This window comes from Vicia villosa, linkage group LG2 (genome assembly GCF_029867415.1).
Source record: "Vicia villosa cultivar HV-30 ecotype Madison, WI linkage group LG2, Vvil1.0, whole genome shotgun sequence".
Classification (NCBI taxonomy): Eukaryota; Viridiplantae; Streptophyta; class Magnoliopsida; order Fabales; family Fabaceae; genus Vicia; species Vicia villosa.
This window is the reverse complement of record NC_081181.1, coordinates 136,447,626-136,472,160: the sequence shown is the minus strand read 5'-3', so window position 1 is coordinate 136,472,160 and position 24,535 is coordinate 136,447,626. Positions and strand designations below refer to the sequence as shown.

The following is a 24,535-nucleotide window of genomic DNA, read 5'->3' as shown; positions in this document are numbered from 1 at the left end:
CATACACTCAGAGAAACTAAATAACTCATTCTTGAAAATAATCGCATTACGCTTCAACCATAAACACCAAGTCGTGGCTAACCAAATCACCTCCATTATGGTCCTCTTGGACAAGCTCTTCACTTTTTCGCAAAAGAAGAAGAAACTGACAAACTCCTCAAAAGACAACTCTGGAATGTGGCCTATCCAAACAAACACCCTCCTCCAAATACGTGACGTTGCCTCCCATTCACCAAATAAATGTGATAAAGTTTCCTCTTCCGTCAAACACATGACACAAAGTAAGTCATTATTATCCACCAAAATTCCCCTCTTAAACAATTGATCTTTAGTTGCAATTCTTTTATGAATAGAACGCCAACCGAAAAAAAAGAATTTTAGAGGGAACTTTAACCTTCCACAAATTATTCAAAGCTTTAACCAAAGCCGGATTTAGGGGGCCCTGAAAGATTGGCCTTGAAACGATCATAACACGCCTTAACAGAGAACTCACCTGTCGAATTCTGTCTCCAAACAAAAGCATCCAAGGATCCCGCCTTCAGACACCGCTGTTGCAGCAGCAAAAACAAATATTGCATCAGAAAAGTGGGAACAGTGTTGTCAACTGCTAGCATCCGCTGCAGGTCCCACTTCCAGCCCTCAACCTCATAAAACTCGGCTTCAGCAACGCATAACAGGTGGTTGTCATCCGCCTGAAATAGCTCTGGGAAAGCCTCCATGATGGGCTGTTGATCCACCCAACAAGCATACCACAACAGGATATCCTCTCCATTCCCCACACAACAATCTACCGCCCCCGCAAAATGTTTGTCAAGCAAGAGTTCATAATTGTCAAAAAAGTAAAACATCTCTCCACCATATGGAGTCTTTCTTTCCCACCACAGATTTATCACCTATTAAAACCTTAAGTTTCACATTTCAATATCTAGCTTTAAGAATTCCACGCCATACCGCCTCGTTCTCGGATAAAATCCTCCACTTCCACTTGCTAATTAACGTCGCGTTCATGATTTCCACATTTTTTACTCCTAACCCACCTTCCTCTCTAGATTTACAAACGGTGTCCCAACACACCCAACGGATCGTTCTTTTGAGATCTCCCCCACCCCACAGAAAGTTGCTTTAAATTGACGGAATCTCTTTGAGCACCTTCGACGGAGCCTTATAGAAAGATAACGAATATATAGGAATAGCATTAAGCACTGAATTAATCAACACCACTCAACATGCTATGCTAAGGTTCTTTCCTCTCCAAATGGCAACCTCTTTCTTAAAAAAGAAATTAATTCTTTCCACATTGAAAGATTCCTAGGATTGCCACCCACTTTAACACCAAGGAACTTAAACGGTAATTTTCCCACTTTACACGAAAGAAATGTCGACGCTGCCTCTAAAAACCAATCTCCAACATTAATCCCATAAAGATTACTCTTGTGGAAATTTATCCCCAACCCCGACATTAACTCAAAACCCCTAAGAATGGCTTTCATACTCCATAAATTTGCGGTATCTCCCTCTGAAATAATAATAGTGTCATCCGCAAATTGGAGCATATCAACTTCCTCATTAAAATTAACCTTAAACCCCTGGAATTCCCCTATTTCTTTAGCCTTCCTCATTAGAGCCGTGAGGACTTCCATGACCAAAACAAATAAGAAAGGAGACAACGGATCTCCTTGACGAAAACCCTCCTCAACCTTGAAATCCTTAGTTTTATTTTCGTTAATAAGAACGGACATACTATTGGAAAAATTGAAACATTCCATCCATCTCATCCATCTAACACCAAATCCCATTCGGACTAGAACATATCTCACGAAATTCCAACTAACACGATCATAAGCCTTTTCAAAATCAATCTTTAACACCACACAACTTCTTTTATCCCTTTTGGCAAGATCCATCACCTCATTCACAACTAGGACTCCATCCGAAATACATCTACCCAGGACAAAAGTTGTTTCCCTATAACACATTTAATCTAGCCGCCAAGAGTTTTGCAATAATCTTATACAAACTACCAACGAGACAAATCGGCCTAAACTCGGACAATGATTGAGGATTTTTCACTTTAGGGATAAGAGTAATGAAAGAAGAAGTACAAGCTTTCGTAAGCCTTGCCTTCTCAGAAAAATCTGAAACAAGTCTACCAACATCACCTTTAACCACCTCCCAAATTACCTTTGAAAATTTCTAACGAAAAACCATCTGGCCCGGGACTTTTACTATCGTCATAAGCCCACACAGCTTCCCTAACCCCCTCTTCCGTAAACGGTCTCTCTAACCACTCGGCATCACCCCCACTCAAACTATTTAAATTTAAGTTTTCTGGAATAGGTCTCTCACTATTTTCTTCTTTGAAGAAAACTTGAAAGTAGCTAAAAACCTCACTCTTTATGTTTGCAACACCCTCGACCCTACCATTCCTTCCCTCCAAGGATGTAATCGAATTTCTTCTTAGTCTATCCTTAATAGAGTTGTGATAAAATCTTGAATTCTTGTCTCCCTCTTGCAACCAAAGTTGCCTAGATTTCAATTTAAGCATACACTCTTTCACATTTAAACTATTGCAAATATCCTTCGAAACCTCCTGCCTACTTCAAACCAAGACTTCCACATTACCACCAATGTTATCCACCAAAAAATTATCCAACACATTAAGATTTTCCACCTCCTCTTTAACTTTCATATCTATCCACCCAAACACCTCTCTATTCCAATCTCGAAGACGGAATTTCAATTGTCTATGTTTCTCATACAAAGTAAAATCCCCTTACCTTTGACATTCAACTTTCCTCATTCTTCCGAGATAAAAGTCTTGAAACCATCATGTTTGAACCACACATTATTAAACTAAAAGGTTTTGGGCCCCAATCAACTAACCCGATATTCAAACGGATCGGAGCATGATCCGAGATATTTCTATTCTCAATTCTTTGATCCACCACACCCCATTCGTCTAACATCTTTCTCGAAATCAAGAACCTATCAAGTCTACTCATTGCCTTCCCATTATCCTTAAACCAAGTAAACTTTCCTCCAACACAAGGTATGTCCAACAGCCCCATATTCTCTATGAAACCACGAAACTCCATCATTCCTATACTGTTAGTGTAGTGACCTTCCCCGATTCTTTCTTCCCTACACTAAACTTCATTAAAGTCTCTTACAATACACCACTCCTCAATTCCGCTTTTACTCTTCCTATCCAACAAAGAGCTCCATAACAACCTTCTTTCTACCGCACTACACGGAGCATACACATTCACAAGATTATAATAAGCGCCTTTCCAATTTATGTTAATACCGACGCACCCTTTCCCAATAAAGCTATAATTGAGAGACAGAGAATCTCTCCTCCATAGAATAACCATACCTCCCGACGCTCCTGCCGAATTGCAAGTCGTCCACTCCACCTCCTTACTACCCCAAAAAGCCCTTCCTAGAATCTCATTAAAACAAGGTATTTTGGTTTCTTGAATAAAACACACATCAATATTATTGGACTGAATCAAAAATCTAACTCTCTTCCTTTTTGAAGAAATGCCCCCTCCTCTTATATTATATGATAATAAATTCATAGTAACGAATTTGAAACCGTCTTCCTACCCTCCAATCCCTTTTTGTCTTTCAACTCCAAAACTTCTAAAAGTTTAATACTCATACTATCCTCTACGACACTAAAGACCCCCAATTTTGATATAGTGTTCCACAGATTCTTACCCACCTAAGAATTAGAATTTTGCTGCATTCTATTGTTGCAACGCATAATATCTGAATCAGATATAGAAGTGCAAGATAAAGACTCACCATTAGAGATGAAATCACCTTTTGAAGCAACAGCCTCCAAAACAGATCTACTGGTCTTCGTTTTGCTTCCATTCCTAGGCGCTATGCAGGCATAAAAAGAGGAAAAGATATCTCAACATTTCTCCCAAAATCCTTCGTAGGTTTCTTCCTTTTCTATTTGGCCGCTGTATTGGACTTTTCTCAAGAATACTCCTACAGGACAAATCAAAAGATAATGGGCCTAACTGCCCCATATCACCTTCCACCGGTCCATTTAGTTTTTCCAAAAGAAGAACCGCCTCTTCGGTCCCACCCTCCTTAAAATTATCGTACGACAAAATTCATTCCTTGGTCCCATCAGAATGAATACCTCCCTCCTTAAAATTATCTTTTTTACAAAACTCCATCATTGGTCCCACCAGAATGAATACTATCGGGTACACGTACTTTATATCTGTGTACTTGGTTCCAGACACGATATCATTGTTAGGAAAGTCAAAAGTCTCCTTTTTGCCTTTTGGCATCAAAAGCTCATTATTATGTGAAAACTGCACACTGTCACCTATACTTACAGAATGAGAGATCTCCTCCACCCTTTGCCCTACGTGAATAGTCGTTTTCACACTCCATGAATCCTCTAGCGGCTTGTCTACCTCGATATTACCCCTTTCCTAGCTTGAATCCTCCTCATATGAGTAAGCTCCCGCCGGGGGATCATACGATCCGATTCATCTTCTTCCAAGTTTCTCCGCACCGGCACCATTTCCTTTAGCAGGGAAGGGTCTTCTCTCATACTAACAAAGAACGATACTCCGTCGATAACAGCTTTAACTGTTACATTAATCACCTCCTTCCACCCGGATTTGATACATATCCTCGCTTCTTCCATGCTAGAACGGGCCACTGTAAGCTCATCATTTTTAACAAAGGTTCCTCTAGATTCTGCTAGTACTTTGAAGAAGTTTTCTCCCCACGCATGGCACGGAGTGCCCGATATTCTCAACCATAAGAGTCTTACTGAGTCCATATCATTTGGAGCCCAAGGTCTAATGGAACTAAACCACTGCTCCCACCACACTCTCCGCTCATCAATGAAAACCTCCACCTTTCCTAACACCAAGTCTTCAAGGATATAAAGATTAGGTCCCAATACAGTAAGCCTGATAGAGAAAAGACCTTCTTCATGAAAAATCTGCTTGAGATTCATAGCTACCCCAGGATCTTTCATAACTCTTGTACACGCCTTACTATACCGGTTATACTCCTCCTTCTCTGATGAAAAGAACACAGTTTTAACCTCCAACACATCATCACCAATGCTTGGGTTAGCTTTTCGATTATGAAGGACGTCTGCGAAAGATCTTTTGTCCACCCATGCCTTTGAACTTTTTCCTTGAAACTTTCCTCCCTTCACAACATTGGAAACCTCCTTACCAACCTCGTCTTTCTTCCACGAAAGCTGAACGGGATCCTTCACTTGTTTGTGAAACCTTGGCAAGTTTGCAAACAGCTTCCTACCCTCAAGAACCAAACTATCCAATTTGATGGCCAGCAACTTCTCATCCTCCACATTAAAGAACCGCACAAAACCGCACCGCCTCCCACGTTTATCCCATTTTGGAGGGATAACCACTTCATCAATTTCCCCCAACTCCTGGAGTTCAAACAGCAAATCCCTTGCCTTCCATTCGATCCAAAATTTCGTGAAGAAGAAAAATGTTACCACCGCACCCGCCACCTTCCTTCCTCCTCCCGCAACATCCCATTTTTCTTCTACAAACCTCCTATTAAACCTCCTTCCAACCTTCGTCCACCCCTCCCGTTGCTTGAGTATGGACCCCATACCACAAAAAACCTAAGGCGAAGAAGCTAGAGAGAAGAGAGTGTTTCTCTCTCTCTAACATTGTTTTATTATTTAATGGTGAATTTTTAATCCAAGTAATATAATTCAAGTATGACACAAATCAAAAGCAAAAAAAATATCACACTATATAGTTTTTTTAAATAAAATAACTTAATATGACAATTTTAATTTGTATCTTTGTGTAGACAAAAACAATTACACATTTATTTAATCATATTTTAAGAGTCTATAAAATGTAATTTAAAAATACTTTAAAAAATATATTTTAAATTTATGAAATATAATTCAAATTTAATTTATAAGATTTATTTAAAAGAAAATTTTAAATTATATCCTATGAATTCTTTATACAATTATTACTTTATTTTTAATATAAAAAACTAATATATTTTTTATTAACTAATCATAATCATAAAAAGTATGTCTATACGTTGCATATCTGGATAAATTGGAATGCTAGTAAAAAGAGAAAAAAAATTGAAAAGGAAATATGATCAATATTGGTGTCCCGGTTAATAAAAAGAGATTAAAATAATGCAAAGGTAACGCATTGCCGTGTAAATTAGTCTACTATCTAGCCATTAATGAAATATACCACCAGTCTACCAAAAATATCCTTCACTCTTTCAAAATTTACAAAGCAAAAAGGGTTATTTTGTCTTTTCATAATCAAATCAATATTTCAAACAAATGCCCAAGTGACATGTGTATTGACCATTGGATTTTTTCTTTGTCTCACATTTACTTTACATGTTCTTCTCCAATATTTTCACTTACATTTTAATTTGGAATTTTCTTTACCCACCTCCTTACTTTCTTGGTCACCCCTGGTGAAATCTCCAAAATACCCCCTGTTTCGGAAATGTATTTCCGAAAACGTCTTTTTTTTTATGAAAAAAACTGATTTCGGAAATGTACATCCGAAATAATGTTTTTTTTTCAGAAAATGGGTGAATTCGGAAGTGCATCTCCGAATTCACCCCCCCTTGGAAGAATTCGGAAATGTACTTCCGAAATAAGGTCTGGACAGAATAAAAATAACAAACAACTACGATTCAATTTATTTAACGGATGAAGATTACATTGATCACGTTACATAAGATTAAAGTTACATATTGTTAAACACGGGTAGGTGAGGATTAGTCAACACTTTCATAACGTCGGCCCCCGATCTTTGAAGTTTCGCATCCAACTCGATCGGACCCTTCGAAGAAAATCGGTCGAAAGTTGTCCACAAAACCGCTAAATCTTCGTCGTTCTTGATCTCAAAAGGTGTGAACTCAACGTCTCTGTCGTCATTAAGCGATGGTGAACGGTACTCGAGCTTGACAACCTTTCGATTTTCCGGATATTGCAATAGCGTGTTGAGCGACGTTATCAAGTCCGCAAACGGCGAGAAGCGGAATTGGAACGGCATCGGGTAGCCGCTGGTGAAGTAGACGAATGCTAGGTGGGGGTAGGTTTGTGTCATTTGTGTTTTGTGGTGTGAAGAGGATGAAGAAGAGTGTGTTGTATTTATAGACTTATTGGAGCAATAATGGCCAAAAAAACCTTATCCTGCATTCAGTGGAAGTTTCAGAAACGAACTTCCGAAATTGGTCTGAAAACATGTATATTTCGGAAGTTCATTTTCGAATTATGCAGAAACAGAGGTGGATTTTGCATTTTGTGCATTGCATTCTGATTTGTGTTAACAATACCAAAAGCATTCAAAATAAGCATAAAATATGCAATGACAACATAAAACATACTTATATTATATATGTATTGAATCGGTCCAATTTTACATGGTAAACGATAATACATACAAAAAAGACACGTACCGGTCATTACAAACAAAAAACGGCCCGGTAAAAACTAAAATTCGCCGAACCAATCGGTGGCGCCTAAATCTAAAATAGGTATGTTCTTCGACCGCTCTCTATTTTGCTCACGCTCTTGGCTCATCATTTCTTCAAACTCCGCCATTCTTAAAATGAAAGGATCCGGCCAAGTCTCCGCCTCATTTGAATGATGTGCCATCCATTGACAAGAAGTAGCCAGTATAGGACACCCCGGTTTCAAAAAGACTTGCACGAAGTGCCGCGATCTTAGATACCCGATGCATATGATGCGGCTCGACGCATCCAATGGCGGTCGACTATGAAGTGGAAAGAATGTCTCACATAGTCCAAATCTCGTCAAATCGACACACACCCGATCATATGCACTTGCTATTAGATGGCCCATATCGGGGAATGACATCCACTTCGAAATCGGAGCGATACCAGTAAGTGATGGAACAAGTTAATTATGAAGTTTCTCAAAGTTTTCTTGATTTTCATATAGTCGAGCGTAGATGTCCCGATGCGAAGTCAACTCCGAAAGAAGTTCCCGTCGAATCAAAGTGTGATTTTCTTCCCCTTTACCGAGCAAACCCGCAATGGCCCGATATCCACAATTGTCGTTGCCTCCAACATCAACTATGTTATCGATATATTTGTGCATAAAAAGTGGCATCTCATCAATGTAGATAATGGGTGATTTTTTGATCGGCGGTGTGCGAGGTGGCTTCGAAATACGGGCTCCTTTGTTACCACTACACTTGGACTTTGGTGTCGGTGAATCCGGGAACAATGCATCAACATGTTCAAAGTGTGAAGGAGATCGTTTTGTTGATGTGTCTTCTTGTGTATTTTTGGACTTTTTCGGTGCACCTTTCATTTTAACCGGTTGAGATGGCGATTTCAAATCGGTGGTCTCCGGAAATGCAATTTTTCGTAATTGTTCTTTTATGTGCATTTTCATTGTGTCATCCGCTTTAGCAAACTTATCCATTATCACTTCCAACTCGTCGGAGATGGTGATTTTGGAATCATTTTCTTTCGGCGGTTCAAAATCATCAAAACGAAGCTTCTTCCAATGGTCGATTACCTCATCCATGCGTATCGGTGAATTCAACTTCATTTTTTTGAAAGTATACAAGCACATGGAAGGCCGTATGTCTTTCTAATGGTGCACCCACATTTAGAACTATCCGGACCCGTTGTCTCCGCTCGCTTCGCTTCATGAAACATAAAATTCAAACCCGAACGGGATATGTTGTAAATCAATTGGGAGAATAGAATTTGGCCCTTAAACCGATGTTCCATAACCGTCTTGCTCCGACTGAACGATGTTTGAATTTTATTGTGTTGATTTTGGAGCATTTGGTTCACGGTGTCCCATCCCCGACACAAATCTCCCTTGCTATCACCCAACCACCTCTTCAAGACCGCATGTGTGCATTCAACTCGGTTAGTCGTGGTGCAACCAAGATGTCTTACTCGATCCGTCCAAGCACAAACATCTTTTTCCTTTACTTTGTCAAGGATGGTGGATTCGACATAATGACAAAAAGTCTTAATGGAAACGCACAAAGACCTAAAGTGTACCAATTTCTCGATATACACCTCTTCGGAGTGTGCATCTAAAATCTCCCTCCATTCGGCCATAATCCTATCCACCACAACACCGGCTTTGATAACTTTACCGTTTTCATCCGGCCTATCTTTTGTCCCAACCGCGGTTTTGAGCTTACTTCTCACGTTGCAAGTTATGTGATACCGGCAAAGTAATGCGGTCGATGTCGGGAAGACGGTATCGACTGCATTCATCAAAGCATTGTCCCGGTCGGTAACAATGACATTTGGCATAACCTTTTGATCAACCAACAAAGACTTGCATATTTCCAAAGCTCGTGTAAAGTTATCTTCTTTTTTACACTCCAAAAAAGCAAACCCGACCGAATATGTCTTGTCCGTCGAGGTCACACCGACAATCTCTAGAAGAGGAAGCTTATACTTGTTGGTCTTGTACGTCGAATCCATCACAAGAACGGTTGGAAATGTGTTGAACAATTTGATACTTTCGGGATGAGTCCAAAAAATGTCACGCACCGTAACTTTGTCCTCGGACGTTCGGAAGCTTGACATGTATTGGTTATCGCCTAATAGTTTCAAAAGTTGTTGCATTTCCGACCGAGGGCCCATTTTCAAGACTTTAAGATTGTGTCGTTCATTGTAAACTTGCTTGATATTTGAAACGATATCCGGTTTTTTACGCTTCAAATCGGCAAGTATGTTGCGAGGCGCCACTTTGACTATCGTTAAATCCGAAATCACATTCTTCTCTTTGCGGGACAAACGACACGCCATTGGATGCCCGTGTAACTTGGCATCCAAGGCATGATTATGAATTCCATAAATGACGGTTAAACGCCACAAATCATCAACCCTCCGAGTCCCGTGCAACTTAAACGGACACCCACACTTTCTCGATCCCGTGACTTCGTGTTTTAACACCCGGTTTATTTGTACATAACTCCCACCCCGCTCGCAATTCAAAACGACAAAAGCTTTCCGTCTACTATTTCCATTGTCGGACCTTAAAATAACAATTCCAAATCCAAGTTTACTAGCTTCGTTACGAACCCAATCAAGCAATTGTTCACGACTACCGAAGCTCCGATCATTTGTAAATTGTTGTCGTACATCAACCACATTGATCATAGATTTAACGTCGATAACCGGATCGTTATTAACGTTGACAACTTCCGGAACTACTACGTCATCATCGACAACATTGTCCGGATGCACCATACCTAACATATGCAAAAATTAGCAAAATTGGCTAAAACTGTTTTTTTACTGCCAGGGCTTATTTCGGAAGTACATTTCCGAAATTTGTTAGGTAACTTAATTCGGAAATGAACTTACGAACCATCGCAGTTTTCAGCAGAAATTTCTTCAATCAATGTAGTGAAATAGGGGATGAAATGAGAGATGTTTACCTCAAATTGTAGCTTTCTATGTTCCCTTTAACGTGATCAACGGTTTGAAACTTGATTTGGAGACGGAAAATGGATTGAGATTGATTGAGTTTTGGAGAGGGTTTGGAGGAGTTTTGGAGAAAAATGATGAAATAGTGAAGGAGGGAAAATTGTATATGCAGATTTATTTTCGGAAATGAACTTCCGAAATATTACTTGATTGTAAAAAATAACGTATTATTTGAATTTTCATGCATTTCGGAAATGCATCTCCGAAAACACCAATTTTTTGGTGTTTTCAGAAATGCATTTCCGAAGTCTAAAAAAATCTGGAAAAAAAAAACTTCGGAGATGCATCTCCGAAACAGGGGCAAATGGGAGATTTCGCTGGGGGTGACCTCCATAGGGAGGTGGGTAACGAAAAATTCTTTTAATTTTCGACCCTCAATTTTCTTTTTCCTTTTTATTTATTTAAAACATAAATAAATTAATAAATTGAATCTTTCTTAATGGAACGAAAAGGAATACGTAAAAATTCACTCAACCGAAAACATAATTATTTTATGATTATTAAAAAATTATTTTCAAATTTCTACTACGTGTCAATATCAACAAAATATATTTTTCATTTTAGCTAACAATTGTCTTTATTTGAGACACAAAATTCTTATTTTCAAGGTCAAAATTTTTATTTTTCTCACGGGACATTATCAGCAAAATATCTATTCTATTTTAATTAACAATTGTCTTTATTTGAGACACAAAATTCTTATTTTCAAATGTCAATTTTTCTATTTTTATTACGGGACGCTATCAACACGATACCTATTTTATTTTTATAAACAATTCTATATATATATATATATATATATATATATATATATATATATATATATATATATATATATATATATATATATATATATATTCATTACTACATAACATAATTATTTAGCTTTGTTATGATTTTTACAATATCTATCTCAAAATCATATTACATCTTCCTCATTATAACTTTGCACTTGTCTTTAATGTTATGGGACACAACAAGTTAAATCCAGGCAACAAAATATGTATAAATGTTAATTTGCATTTGATAAATAAATTGATCCTTTCAATGATAAAAAAATTTAAATATTAATATGTATTGCAATTTTTTCATTGTAATATGATTGAAAAACCGATTCCTTCTTACTCTCAAGATAATTTATCATTTAAAAGGTGTTGAGTTATCACTCATTTGCACATGTCTTTAATGTTAAAATGTGAATGAAATATTTTATGAAGTGTCATGAGACACAACCAATTTAATTCTAAGCATCTAAACATACAAACTTAACTCTCAATTTACAGTATAATTTTACACTACTAAATAATTTTTACCCGTGCAGACGCACGGGTATATTACTAGTTTTACTCTATATCAATAAAATTATAATATTTTGTCATGTTATATTAGTACATTTAAATTAAAACCTATCAGTATTTTTTATATGTCACTAATTTAGTGGATATTTTTAAATTTATTTTTAATTTAATTTCCTTTTTAATAGGAATCATGGGGTGGTTGTGATATTGAATGGTTGAGAGTCATTCTTACCTTTCTTGTTTTAATATTTTCTTAACATTAAGCATTTTCCTTAAATTATATTCTATGAATTCTTTATACAATTATTACTTTATTTTTAATATAAAAAACAAATATATTTTTTATTAACTAGTCATAAAAAGTCTGTCTATACGTTGCATATCTGGATAAATTGGAATGCTAGTAAAAAAGAAAAAATCAAAAAGGAAATATGACAAATATTGGTGTCCCAGATTAATAAAAAGAGACTAAGGTTTTGTTTGCGAGTTTGGAGGTAATGGGAGGGCTTTGAAAAATATGAAGGATTGAGTGGAAAAAATAGAAAGATTTTGGATATGAGGGTTTTGGAAGGTTTGATTTTATTCATAACACTAAAACCCCCTAATATGGAAAACTCAAAAATTGTATTGAATGAGGGTTTTGGAAGCAGTGCTTTAAAAACCGGACCGGTCATCGAATCGGTGAGGGTACTGGGTCACTGGTTTATCGGCCGAACCACTGGGTCACTGGTCGAACCGCACGACCAAACCGGATTAAACCGGATAACTCGATTGAATAGACCTGTCATTATATATGTATAAAACCGGTCGAACCGGATGATTCAGTCTCTAAAAAAATATAACTAGCTTTTAAATTTTTTAAAAATATCATATCATAAATTCACAATTTCATAACTTAAATTCAAATTTTAAACAAAGGTATCACACATAACAAAATAGTAAAAAATTACAAAGTCTAATTGCAAACAAAGTCTAATTACAACATAATCTAAACAAAGTCTAATTACAACATAATCTAATTGAATAGTTTATAACAAAATAACTCCAATGTGTACCAAATTTAATTCAAAATAGGATCCTCCTAAAAAGAAAATCAAATAAAATTCAATATGTTTATGCTATTTAAGAAAATTTATTAGCAAAGATAACAAATAGACAATAAAGTTTTTAATTTGTCACTAACGAAAAAAACTATGTGAGAATGCTATTTAAGTAATACACTACTAAATATATTTAAAAAAAAATTAAAAAAAAAAAGTTTAAAAGAAATGTTAAAAAAAAGTTTTAAAAAAAATTTTAAAAAAAAGTTTAAAAAAAAACAAAAAAAAAGCAATTAAACCGCCGGTTTTTCCAGTTCTCACCGGTTTGATGGCATATCCGATCCGACTATTGAACCAGACCGATTACCTGGCCGGTTCCCGGTTCGACCAGTCCGACCGGCCGGTCCGGTCCGGTTTTTAAAACACTGTTTGGAAGACTTACATAAATTTTTTAAATATATTTTAGGTTATTATAATATTCTGAAAATTAAAAATATAGTAATAATAATGACTCCTTTATCATTCTAAACAAAATTATTTTTTCAAAATATATCAAATATTTTCCTATATTTTTTTAAAATTTAGTTTTTGGAAGCCCTCTGCTCCAAACTCGCAAACAAAGTCTAAATGTAATACATTGTCGTATAAATTCACCCAACAAAATTATAATATTTTGTCATATCATATCGGTATTTTTAAATTAAAAGTGTAACTTAATTTTATACATATCTCTAATTAATTAGTTGACAATACAAAAATATTTTACAAACTTAGTACATACACTTTTTTCTCTTTATAAAATATATACTTCTTTCTCTTTATAAAATTTATTTCAAAAGTAATAATTTAACTTCCAAACTTCAAAAAATATATTTCAAAATAAATATATTTCAAATTCAATTTCCAAATTTCATTTTAAAGAAAGTTTTAAATTAGATTATATTAATTCTTCATACAGACTATTACTTTATTTATTCAATATAAAAAACAATAATATTTTAAGGTAGCTGACAGTGTAAACTTAACACCGTCAACCAATGAACCAATGAATGATGTGCATTTCACAAAATCATATTCACAAATATATATATGAATACCACAAAATCATCCATGTAAAAGTATAAAGTAACTTAATATTATCATCAATAGTTATCAAATTTTTTCTACATCTCACAACCATTTCCTTGATCACATCATTTTAAAAATATATCTTGATCCTCTTTAACTTTTCTTTATGACTTGAAAACACATTTATAAAATCATATCTTATCTCAATCTTTTTTCTCAAAAATTTACCAAAATCTTTTTTTAATGGGTCAGCCCGAAGCCCGCTTGGCCGGACCCGACCCAGCTCAGCCCATAAAAAACATAGGCCCGGTGGGCTGGCCCAAAAAGACGGGGTCGTCTTTTTTTAAGGTATTTTGCGGCCCGGCCCGCGCTAAATTGTAGGGCTTATGGGTCGGCCAAATGGGCCGAGCCCATTTTGACAGCTCTAATGGTAGGTTGATGGTTTCTTATTAAAAATTTAAATTGACAAATATTTAAAAAATTGGTCAAACCATTGAGTTGTCACTGATCGAACCACATGACTAAATCAAATTAAATCAGATAATTCAGTTGAATAAACCAATCTCTATAACAAATTTATATAGTTATTAGATCGGTCGAACCGAATAACTTGAATTCTAAAATAATCACAACACCTACAAAATTTGATAATATCATAATTTCACAAATTTCATTCTTTTAATTTTATTTTTAAACATAGTGACCACACACAACAAATAGTGCTAAATACAAATCAAATTTTGAAGAAAGTTTAATTGCAACAACTTATAAGTTTAATTATAACATAATAAAATAATTTATAGTTTAATTCTATAGAGAATTGTTCGAAATAAGTTTTGAACAAAATTTATTTATATTTTATTTTTATATTTTAATTTGTTTATCAAAAACATTGTCATTTTGTCTGAAGAAAAAAACAAGCATGTAACCTGGAGATTTTCTAAAACCTTTAGTTCGTCGGTTTTAATTGATTTTAGTCAATCTAATTTGATTTTTAAAATACCGACCGTGCATTTCCATTAAACTGATTTCTTTAAATGTGATTTGTTTCTCAAAACATTAAATTCTTTTATTAAAATGTCTTATCCAGACTAATTCTAAGTTTATATTCATTATAATATAATTAAAATGTTTAAATTATTTTAAATATGATAATATCCTCATAAAAATAATATTACATTATATAGTAATTTAAATGAGTTAGGTTCATATGACAATTTTAGTCTTATCTTTTGCAGACATAGAAAAAGAAAATTACACATTTATTTGCTCTATATTTTAAGAGCCTGTAATAGGATATTCAACAGTTTTGATGCATGTATACACTTTTTCAAATATTTTGTGTCAATTTTTTAAATATTAAAAATTGTTTCCATATAAAATTTATTTAACAAATTGACATTACAATGATTATATTCCTTTAGTACAAAAAAAGGTTTCCATTATATTAGAAATAAAAAACAAAAAAGCGTTGTATCCATAAAAAAAATATTAGTAATTGGGGGATGCATTTTGACAAAATATTGGTCAAGCATTCAATTTCTATAAAAATATAAATTTAGACATAAATTAAAATAATATCTAACTCTGTGTAGAGACCCTCAAATTTTTTTTCTTCTATAAATTTAAATTTTCTCTCATTTCATTTTTGCATTTCATATTTACATAAAAGAGAGAGTAAGAACTGTAGCTGCTGTGATAGTTCATTCTACTATCTACTCTCTATTGAGGTATATGTTTTTGACTAAACTTTTTATTTTATTTTCTTTGAAATTAGTAAAAAATCATTGAATAAAAATATAACATTCTTAGTTTTTGTATGTCTGTTTTTATTTTATTTTTCTTAATGATGTGCATTTATGCATGTAATTTGTGCTTCTTCTTTGTTTAATTTCAAAAATTAATTTATTAGTCAGTTATTAAATTAAATTTTATTTATTGATTTTATAGTCTGAAATATGTAAATGAAAATAAAAATTTTTGTATAAATTTATTTTTGTGTATGATTTTAGTTTTGATGTTCTAGAATTTGAGTTCTTGCCTTGTGAGAGTAAATTGAATATTATTTATTTATTACATAATATATTACATTTCCAAATTTAAACCACACCCGCAATATCTTTATCTATCATGTATGTATTTGTAATATAATATTCAAAAATTGGTATTTGTTCAATAAAGCACCTCTTAGCCGTTTGAACTTTTAGGATTAAACTTTTTATATAAAAAGGTATAAACTCCTTTTGAATTAGTATGAGAAATGCTTGATGGTTTGGTGATTGTTATTTGAGGAATGATATTACCACACCCAAATTTGACAATTACATCATATTTTTATACGGTTTAGTTTTTTATTTTATTTAATAATTATTTTTTTCACTTTTTCTAATGCAAATATGTACATGTCTTTGGTGTATTTTATTTGGTGTATGATAAGGTGTAAGAATATTGTTGTAGACATAGCACTCCTCTTGTTATTTTGAGTTAAAATATTGAGGTTTGAAATTCAAATATAGCATGTGTTATATTTGAGAAACCCTGTCAATTGGGTAAGTTGCACGTTATTAAAAAAAATAAAAAATAAAAAATAAAAAATAAAAGTTTAATATTTTATAATTGAGAAAATTCATCATACAATAGAATAAAGCAAGATGAGTTCTTTGGCAAGTTTGCCAAGTGTCATCATCTTAAAAGTTTTACTATTTTAAAACATGCTATTAGTAGTAATCTTACTATATTTAACTTAATTATTTTATTATTATTTAATTTATTATTTTTTAATTCTTCCAATGCTCTCTGCCATTAATTATTCTCATATGAGCGTGACGTTTGAATTTTTTAACAGCAACAAATGCTTCAATGATTCCAGTCTAAATTCAATCAATGCATGTCCACCCTAATTAATGTTTTCTACCTTCCCAATTCCAACCTTTCAGATTCGGGCCATCTTCCATCCTATAAAGATGTGCAAATTGGATATACTCTTACTCTACATTTTGCAGTTTCGTTTTTTCAATCATTTTTGCTGTATGGTCACCTTCATTATTTCTTATTATTTCATTTATGTATATGATTGATTACAAACTGAATTCTAAATTCGTGCTATGTGTTTATATTTCAATTATTTTAGGTAATTTCCTGATTGCAAGAAGCATTTTGCAGCCCAAGTTCTTCTGAAACTATGATTTTGCTAGAGATGTATAGCAATTTTGTGTTATTTCACAGTAATGAATAGAAGAAGACAGTTTTGAAGCTTCTTGATCTTGAGAATGTTCATTCATTGTTTGATGAATTGGCGAATTGGTATTCATTGTATTCAACCCTTTAGACCTGATTAAGAGCCAAATCTCATAACACAACAAATTCAGAAACACCACAAACTCAGAAGAAGAATAAGGACAACATTTCATATCCAGAAGAGGATTCAGAAGGAAAGAGGATCCAGAAGAAGAATTTCATTTTATTACTCAATTTCATGTTTTACCTTTTGCAATCACGATTGATGTAACCTATAATGCTCATAATAATGTGAATGAATTAGGGTAAGGGTTGTTGGGTTTTTATCTGTTTTATTTTTGTTTGATGATGGTGTTTGATTTGGGTAATCAAAAGAGATGAGGGCTTAAATATGATTTTGTTCGGTGATAAGAGAAAAGAAGGGAAAAAAACGTGAGATTAGAGATTTAAGAGAGATAAGTGTGGAAGGGATAACAAGAGGAAGGAGAGGAATTAAGCGTGAGAGACAGGGAAGTGGGATGTTTAAGCAGACAGAGAATTTTGTTTATTGAGTTGATTAATTGAGATTTAGAGAAACAAGAAAAGTACAAAGAGGCAGCCGTATTTTTGTTCAATCTAGGGTTTTTGGTTCAACCCTTACTCATGCAAAGTCATTTGGGACTTGAGCAATCTGAAATACATCATAAGAAGTTTTGAGTTGTGAAGAAGTTTTTTTGTTTTTTCATCGAATAGTTCACTGAAATGTAACCATTACTATGTTTTATAAATATTAAATGAGATCATTATCATTATGATTAAATGAAATAATTATTAAATGAGACAATTATCATTATTTATGGTAAAATATTTATAAGTTGTCATAAGTAATGTGTAATATTAATTAAATATTATTATTTTTATTTAAAATTATTAGATATGCAAAATAATGTTAGAAGATTTAATTAGTTTTACTTTGGATTTAAAGTTGATTATTATGGTAATTACTTTTCTTAAATGAATTATTTTATAGATTTCAAAAGTTAAAATATCTTGCTCCCATCTCAAATGAAGAAAATATATATACAAAAGATTATTGTGCTTTCAATAAAGAGAATACATTATTAAAAATATATACTCTTTATTCTAAAATATTTATAAAATTTCAATAAAATATAAAACGTAAAAATTAATTTGGTTTCATCAAATAATTGAAAAGATTAAACAATTATATTTATTATCAATTGTGTTTATTAAAATGGATTAACAATTTCTATAAATATTATTATGATTTTCAATTTTTTAATAATTATTACAATTTTTTTACATTTATAATAAGTGATTCTTAGAATTTTATCGAGTAACGAGAGAATAATTATTTAAATTTCTAATATAAAGTTTTAAATCTTTTTTAAAGTATTCCCATGGATTATTATTATTAAAATTTGTGTGGATTTTTCCTATTACATGTTTATTTTTATTAAAGAAAAAAAATCATTATGATAGACAAAAATGATTATTGACTTTGATCACTCTAAGATTCAGTGTTTTGTAATTTTTTTAATTTTACTTTTAAATTAGTTACATTGAATTTTTTAAATTATAAATGTGTAATAAATTTCATTAAATATATTTATTATGCATTATCAAAATATTTTGAATTTTTGTTTATTAAGGTTTAAGTATTCATATTATACCTGAATTAATTTTCTTTAATTTTTAAATGGACTGTTATGGAAATTTTTGTGTCATTATTGTTAAAATAATATGCTGCTGAAATTAAAAATTGGAGAATTAATTATTTTCCATGTATCATGAGTGATTTTATATATAAAAAGATTATAATTCTTAAATAATTAGACAACATGCTTCTAAAATAAATATATTTTTAATAAATAATTATATTGATGATTATATAATAATTATATTGTTGGTAAAAGACTTAAAAACTGCAAAAATAATTATTTATTTATTTTAAAAAATATGTGAAAATATTATTAAGAGAGTATATATTTTATCTTTATTAGAATTAAATGTCTTATTTGTAAAAAATTAAATCAATTATTTAATATTTATGATATATTTTATTTTAATTTTAGGCATATGCAAATCAAATAAAATAGAGTATATTTTTTAAATTGTGCTGTTTTACTAAAAAATAAATATATTATTTGTAAAAGACCTAAAAAGTGTAAATGAGTTTAAGTTATAAAAGACAAATTAATATTTTATGTTGTATTTTAATATGAAGAAGAAAAAACGATTTATAAATAGTGAAATTAAATTTGAAGATGACAATCATGATGACAATCATTCATAATAAAAAAAAGTTAGATGAGAACTTTATACTTGAAATGGCAAATAAACCAGAAAATTTATAGTTAATTTGTCACTCTTCTTTCTTGATCAGTATGTATGAAGGTTCAATTGATCTCCTACCCTCACCTCACCTTATAGTGAATATTGTAGATTGTTTATAATGGTTCAATCAATTTCCAGTGATACAATCAAATTTTTCTTTACGGTAGATATTATATAATCATTGCTTATTAAATAGTATTAAATTATTTATTTCATTTTTACTACTAATAACTTATCCATTTTTATATTATCATAACTTCATTTGTAAATCGTAAATAATTATAAAATTATTATTTATTTCATTTGAACTACTAATAACTTATCCATTTTTATATTATCATAACTTCATTTATAAATCATAAATAATTATAAAGTAATTTTTTTAGCATAAAATTTTATCCCGTGCCTTGCACGGGTTAACAGACTAGTACATTTATAATCTTAAAGATTTTGGTGAATAAGTGATATCTCTTTTATTTATTTAGGTGAATTTTTTACTTTTATACTGTCTCATAATAAGTGTTTCGTTGATATTTTTCTATCTCTCAAAATAATTGTCTCTTTAGAATACCAATGCAATATTTATTATTTTTTTCCCACTATTATACTCTTATATATTAACTTTCACGTTTTTCAACAACTCCACTACCTATAATAAATAAGAGTATTTTAGTAAATGATACTAACTTTATCATTAAAATTAACGAATCTAATCATTTTCTTAAAAATCGCATAAATTTCAAATAAGACACTTATTACGAATTTTTGACTTAATATAAATGTTTTTTTCCTCTTAATGACCCAACACATATCTATTTAAACTCAAATTTTAATTGAGACAGATGTAATTTGATTATTTATGTCATTTTATTTAATAATTTTTCTTTTAGTTCTATTAAAAAAATTGAAGATAGAGATGAATGTTTTAAAATTACACTATAATAAAGTTGATCAAAGATGTGTATCGTTCCTTGGATATATATATATATATATATATATATATATATATATATATATATATATATATATATATATATATATATATATATATATATATATATATATATATATATATATATATATATATATATATATATATATATATATATATATATATATATAGTTGAACATTGATACAATATTCACATAAGTAATAAATGATTGTTTTTAATTTTTTAAGTTATTATTATTATCATCTATTTGTAAGATGTATCAGAATTGATATATAATTGTTCTTTGGCGTGCATGCAGTTAAGAGGCTAGCAAGAATGGTTTATCAATTTCGTTTAGGAAATTGGAATGAAGACGATAGTCCAACTCGTGAACATGATGCTAGAGCTCTAAGATATTTGTTGGCCTCTAATTCTTCCTCTTCAGCTGCTTTCAACAATCGTTCAGGATTAACTGAAACCAATGATCAAGTTGTTCCTAATAATATTATGCAAAACAATCCTCTTCACCCCACATATATTCCTCTTCACTCAAATACAACAAGCACTACTACTAGTCACACTACAAATAATAATCATTATCCTTCTTCTATGGTACTTCCAACAACCACAAATATTAGTAATTATAATGACAATGAAACTCCTCCTTCTTCTGATTGGGCCCCTCCGAGACTCTTTGGTTCATCTCCCACTTTAGTTCCTACTTCCAGAAGAAGTACTCCTCGGTATATCAATACAACACACCGACCATCATCTATGTATCCAAGTATTACACAACTTGGAACAACTCCATCAAATCATCAAGTTCAAAGTAGAGAAGGAAATAATGATAATGATAATAATAATAATAATAATAATAATAATAATAATAATAATAATAATAATAATAATAATGGTAGTTCTACTTCATTCAATAATGGTAGAAATAACAACGTTCCTGCATCTGCTATTGTTACTTCTTCTAGTACTAGTAATAACAATATTGTTAGAGACGGAAATAATAATGGTAATTCTACTTCATTCAGTAATGGTAGAAACACCAACGTTGTTGCATCTCCTATTGTTACTTCTACTGGTACTCGTAATGCTTCATTCAAGAGAAGTAGACCACCAAATTTTGAGAGAGGAGAGAGTTCAAATCAAGGTTCACAAATGGGTGGAACCATAAGAAGACGCACAAATCCTCCTCCTACTTTTCAGCAAGAAAGTGTGAACAATAATAACATGTCTTCAGTTCCTTCAACTCTGTTATCAACGCGATACAACAACAATAGTAATAACGTCTTTTCAAGTAGGTTAAGACAACAAGTGAACCAATCTGGTGTAAGTGCGACACAAAATTCTATTACAGGTGGTTATCGCATAATTAACCAATATCTTGTACATGCTGGTCCAACAGGTTTTTTTGATGATACACCATCATATAATATCCCAACTCAATCTATCATTGATCAGGATGTTTCTCTATTCATGTTTCCTTATCAACAAGAGACTCATCAGATTAACTTCACCATGCCCCGAAGAACTGAACTTGTGTATGCTTCTACATTTGTAGCATCTTTAAATCCTTCTGCAATGACAGGAGGAATACCTCAGGCTACAATGAGTACATCATATTTTCAAAGAAATAATAATTTCTTATCTTTTGGAGCAGGCTCAACTTCTTCGTCTCGAATTTTAGGTTGGGGGTTTAATGGTTTTAACAATAATAACAATAACAACATCAACAACTTGGATTTATTTGATTCTATACAACATAGAATTGATGATACATTTGTTCATAGAACCATAAATATTCAACAATATGTAAGGCTTTTACCAGGAGGTCGTGTGAGTCGATTTTTCGCTCCATCTATTGTTCCTGTACTGTCTAATAGTTATGTACCACAACAATCACAACCGTCTTCTTATCCATCAACAAGTAGTTACCGCCTAAACCCTCACCCACCTCCTCCTGAACCAGCGGTTAGTATTGATGTAGAATATGGCCAGTATATGCAGATGGGTACATCAGTGGCTAGATCAGAGAATCATCGTCTCGATAATAACCATATTCTCATCTCAACTTCTCCCGAACTAAGGGCTCAAAGAAACAGACTTAGGGATGAGGTATTTTCACAACACTTTCTTAATTATTTCTTTAAAATATTTTGGTTGAGGATTGGTACCAATTAATTTAACGTCAATAATATACTAAATTTTCAAATATTCTGGATTTGTTTACCATAAATATATATGTATGCACGTGCGTGGAAGTTTAATACTGCAGATGATTGGAAATAATGATTAAGTTGTTAGAAATCTATCTTAATTGGTATTATAATGTTTATTAACAGTATATGTAATAGGTTTTTAGCTTCATACAACAACTGCACACTGGAGGCTCCGTGCGTATAGAGGTAAACAAATTTTTATACAATGTACATTTTTTTAAAAAAAAATCTTATGCTAAATTATTTTTAATATTATTATAACAAGTCATTTTAAACACATACTTCACTTTATTTTCATGTATCTTACAAATTTGTGACACAGGACTTGCTGATATTGAATTATTCAATTGTGCTAAATGTACTTGATTCTCAAGAACTTGTGGACATGCTACATAATATAGACAATTGGCCATACGAGGTAAACAATTATTGTATATTTATTAATGTATAATTTATTATTTATTTTCATGTATTTCTTACTCAATTTAGTATTTCGTCATCATTCACCATGTTCGAATTTTCAAATTAAATTTAGAATAATTAAGTAAATTTCAATTTTAATTTAGAATAAATATGTAAAGCTAGACGTGAGCTTAATCATGATTACTAGACAACATTCAATTAAAAATAATAAATTAAACTATTGTATAGGTGATTTCAGTCCTTGAAGAACACAACGGGGGGGTCGAGACAGGGCTCACTGAAGAGTAGATTCTCACATATATTGAGACGGAAACTCATGTATCAAATCCTAATGAATCAAATACACAAAACAAAACATGCACAATTTGTCAGGTGAGGTCAACTACATGTTTCTTATCTTTATAAAATAAATTTTTTTATTTTGTCACTAATTATTATAAATTCTTAAAAGAGTTTTAAAAAAAATAATATGTTACTTCTTATAAACTGATTTTGTAAAGATGAATTAAATTTAATGTTAAATAAAAAAATTAATGCATGATCATGTTCACTTCTCATAATCTACCTTTCATTCTTGTGCTTATTAGGAATATTATGTGGAAGGGGAAATCATTGAAAGATTGGATTGCAGACACATATATCACCTTGAATGCATCAAACAATGGTTATTGTTGGAGAATGCATGTCCAATCTGTAAGGAGCGGGCTCTAGAAGTTGATGAAGATGAGGATGAAAGTGATTGATCATTGGTTTCATGTTGTCTCTCTCAACTCTTTTTTTTGTGATGAGTCTTTGACTGGTGTTTTTAGTTTATTATGTTTTTTTGTTGGTTGAATTATTGAAGGCTTCTTTACTATGTAATTTGGTTTACAAGTTAGAAAGGCATTCTAAACATTATTTCTCATTTCGTTTGAATGATTTTTTATTTATGGAGACTCACTTAGACAATCATGTTGCATACTATTTGCTATAACTTTTTACTTTGAAATTGTTGAATTTAAAGTACCTTCATTTTTGTTGATATATAAATTGTTAGGAAAAGTTTTGTTGTTAACACCTTTAGGATTTCCTTATGAATAATATTTCTACAATAAAATGATTATAAGAGATACTCTAACACAGTTGGCCTACATTAAACTTATTGAAGAGAGCACATGAACCAATAAGCACATGAACCAATAACTGTAATAAAAAAAGGATTAAATATGATTTTGCTCCCTACAAAATTACCAATTTTGAGTTTTACCTTATAAAAAATTATGTTTTAGTCCCTACAAAATTAGTTATGCACTTAGTTTTAGTCCCTGTAGAATGGCTAAATCGTCATGCAAAAAACAATTTTATAAGGACTAAAACATGAATTTTTTTATAAGGACTAAAAGTCAAAACTTGAGATATTTATAGAGACCAAAAACATATTTAAACCATTAAAAAATTTAAATGTGACTTTCTACATT

The 24,535-nt window shown here is 31.8% G+C and overlaps 2 protein-coding genes and 1 pseudogene across 2 annotated transcripts; 1 reads left to right on the top strand and 2 right to left on the bottom strand.

The window, feature by feature from the left end:
- Nucleotides 1-2,161: 2,161 nt before the first annotated feature.
- On the bottom strand, nucleotides 2,162-3,095 carry LOC131650117 (uncharacterized). Its single transcript, XM_058919848.1, has 2 exons — nucleotides 2,884-3,095; nucleotides 2,162-2,594 (listed from the first exon to the last, which is right to left on the bottom strand). Exons 1-2 carry the CDS (start codon nucleotides 3,093-3,095, stop codon nucleotides 2,162-2,164), a joined length of 645 nt encoding a protein of 214 aa, XP_058775831.1.
- A 1,343-nt stretch (nucleotides 3,096-4,438) lies between these two features.
- Nucleotides 4,439-5,632, bottom strand: LOC131650116 (uncharacterized). The gene has a single exon (XM_058919847.1). It carries the CDS (start codon nucleotides 5,630-5,632, stop codon nucleotides 4,439-4,441), a length of 1,194 nt encoding a protein of 397 aa, XP_058775830.1.
- Nucleotides 5,633-20,760: 15,128 nt separating this feature from the next.
- Nucleotides 20,761-23,821, top strand: LOC131650115 (uncharacterized; annotated as a pseudogene).
- The last annotated feature ends 714 nt before the right edge of the window (nucleotides 23,822-24,535 follow it).

Coding starts and splice junctions, on each gene's coding strand:
- LOC131650117 (XM_058919848.1), bottom strand. CDS start 3,095: ATGGAGTTTCGTGGTTTCATAGAGAATATGGGGCTGTTGGACATACCT. Junction 2,595..2,883: donor CCGATCCGTTTGAATATCGG/GTTAGTTGATTG, acceptor GGTTTGAAGTAG/GCAGGAGGTTTCGAAGGATA.
- LOC131650116 (XM_058919847.1), bottom strand. CDS start 5,632: ATGGGGTCCATACTCAAGCAACGGGAGGGGTGGACGAAGGTTGGAAGG.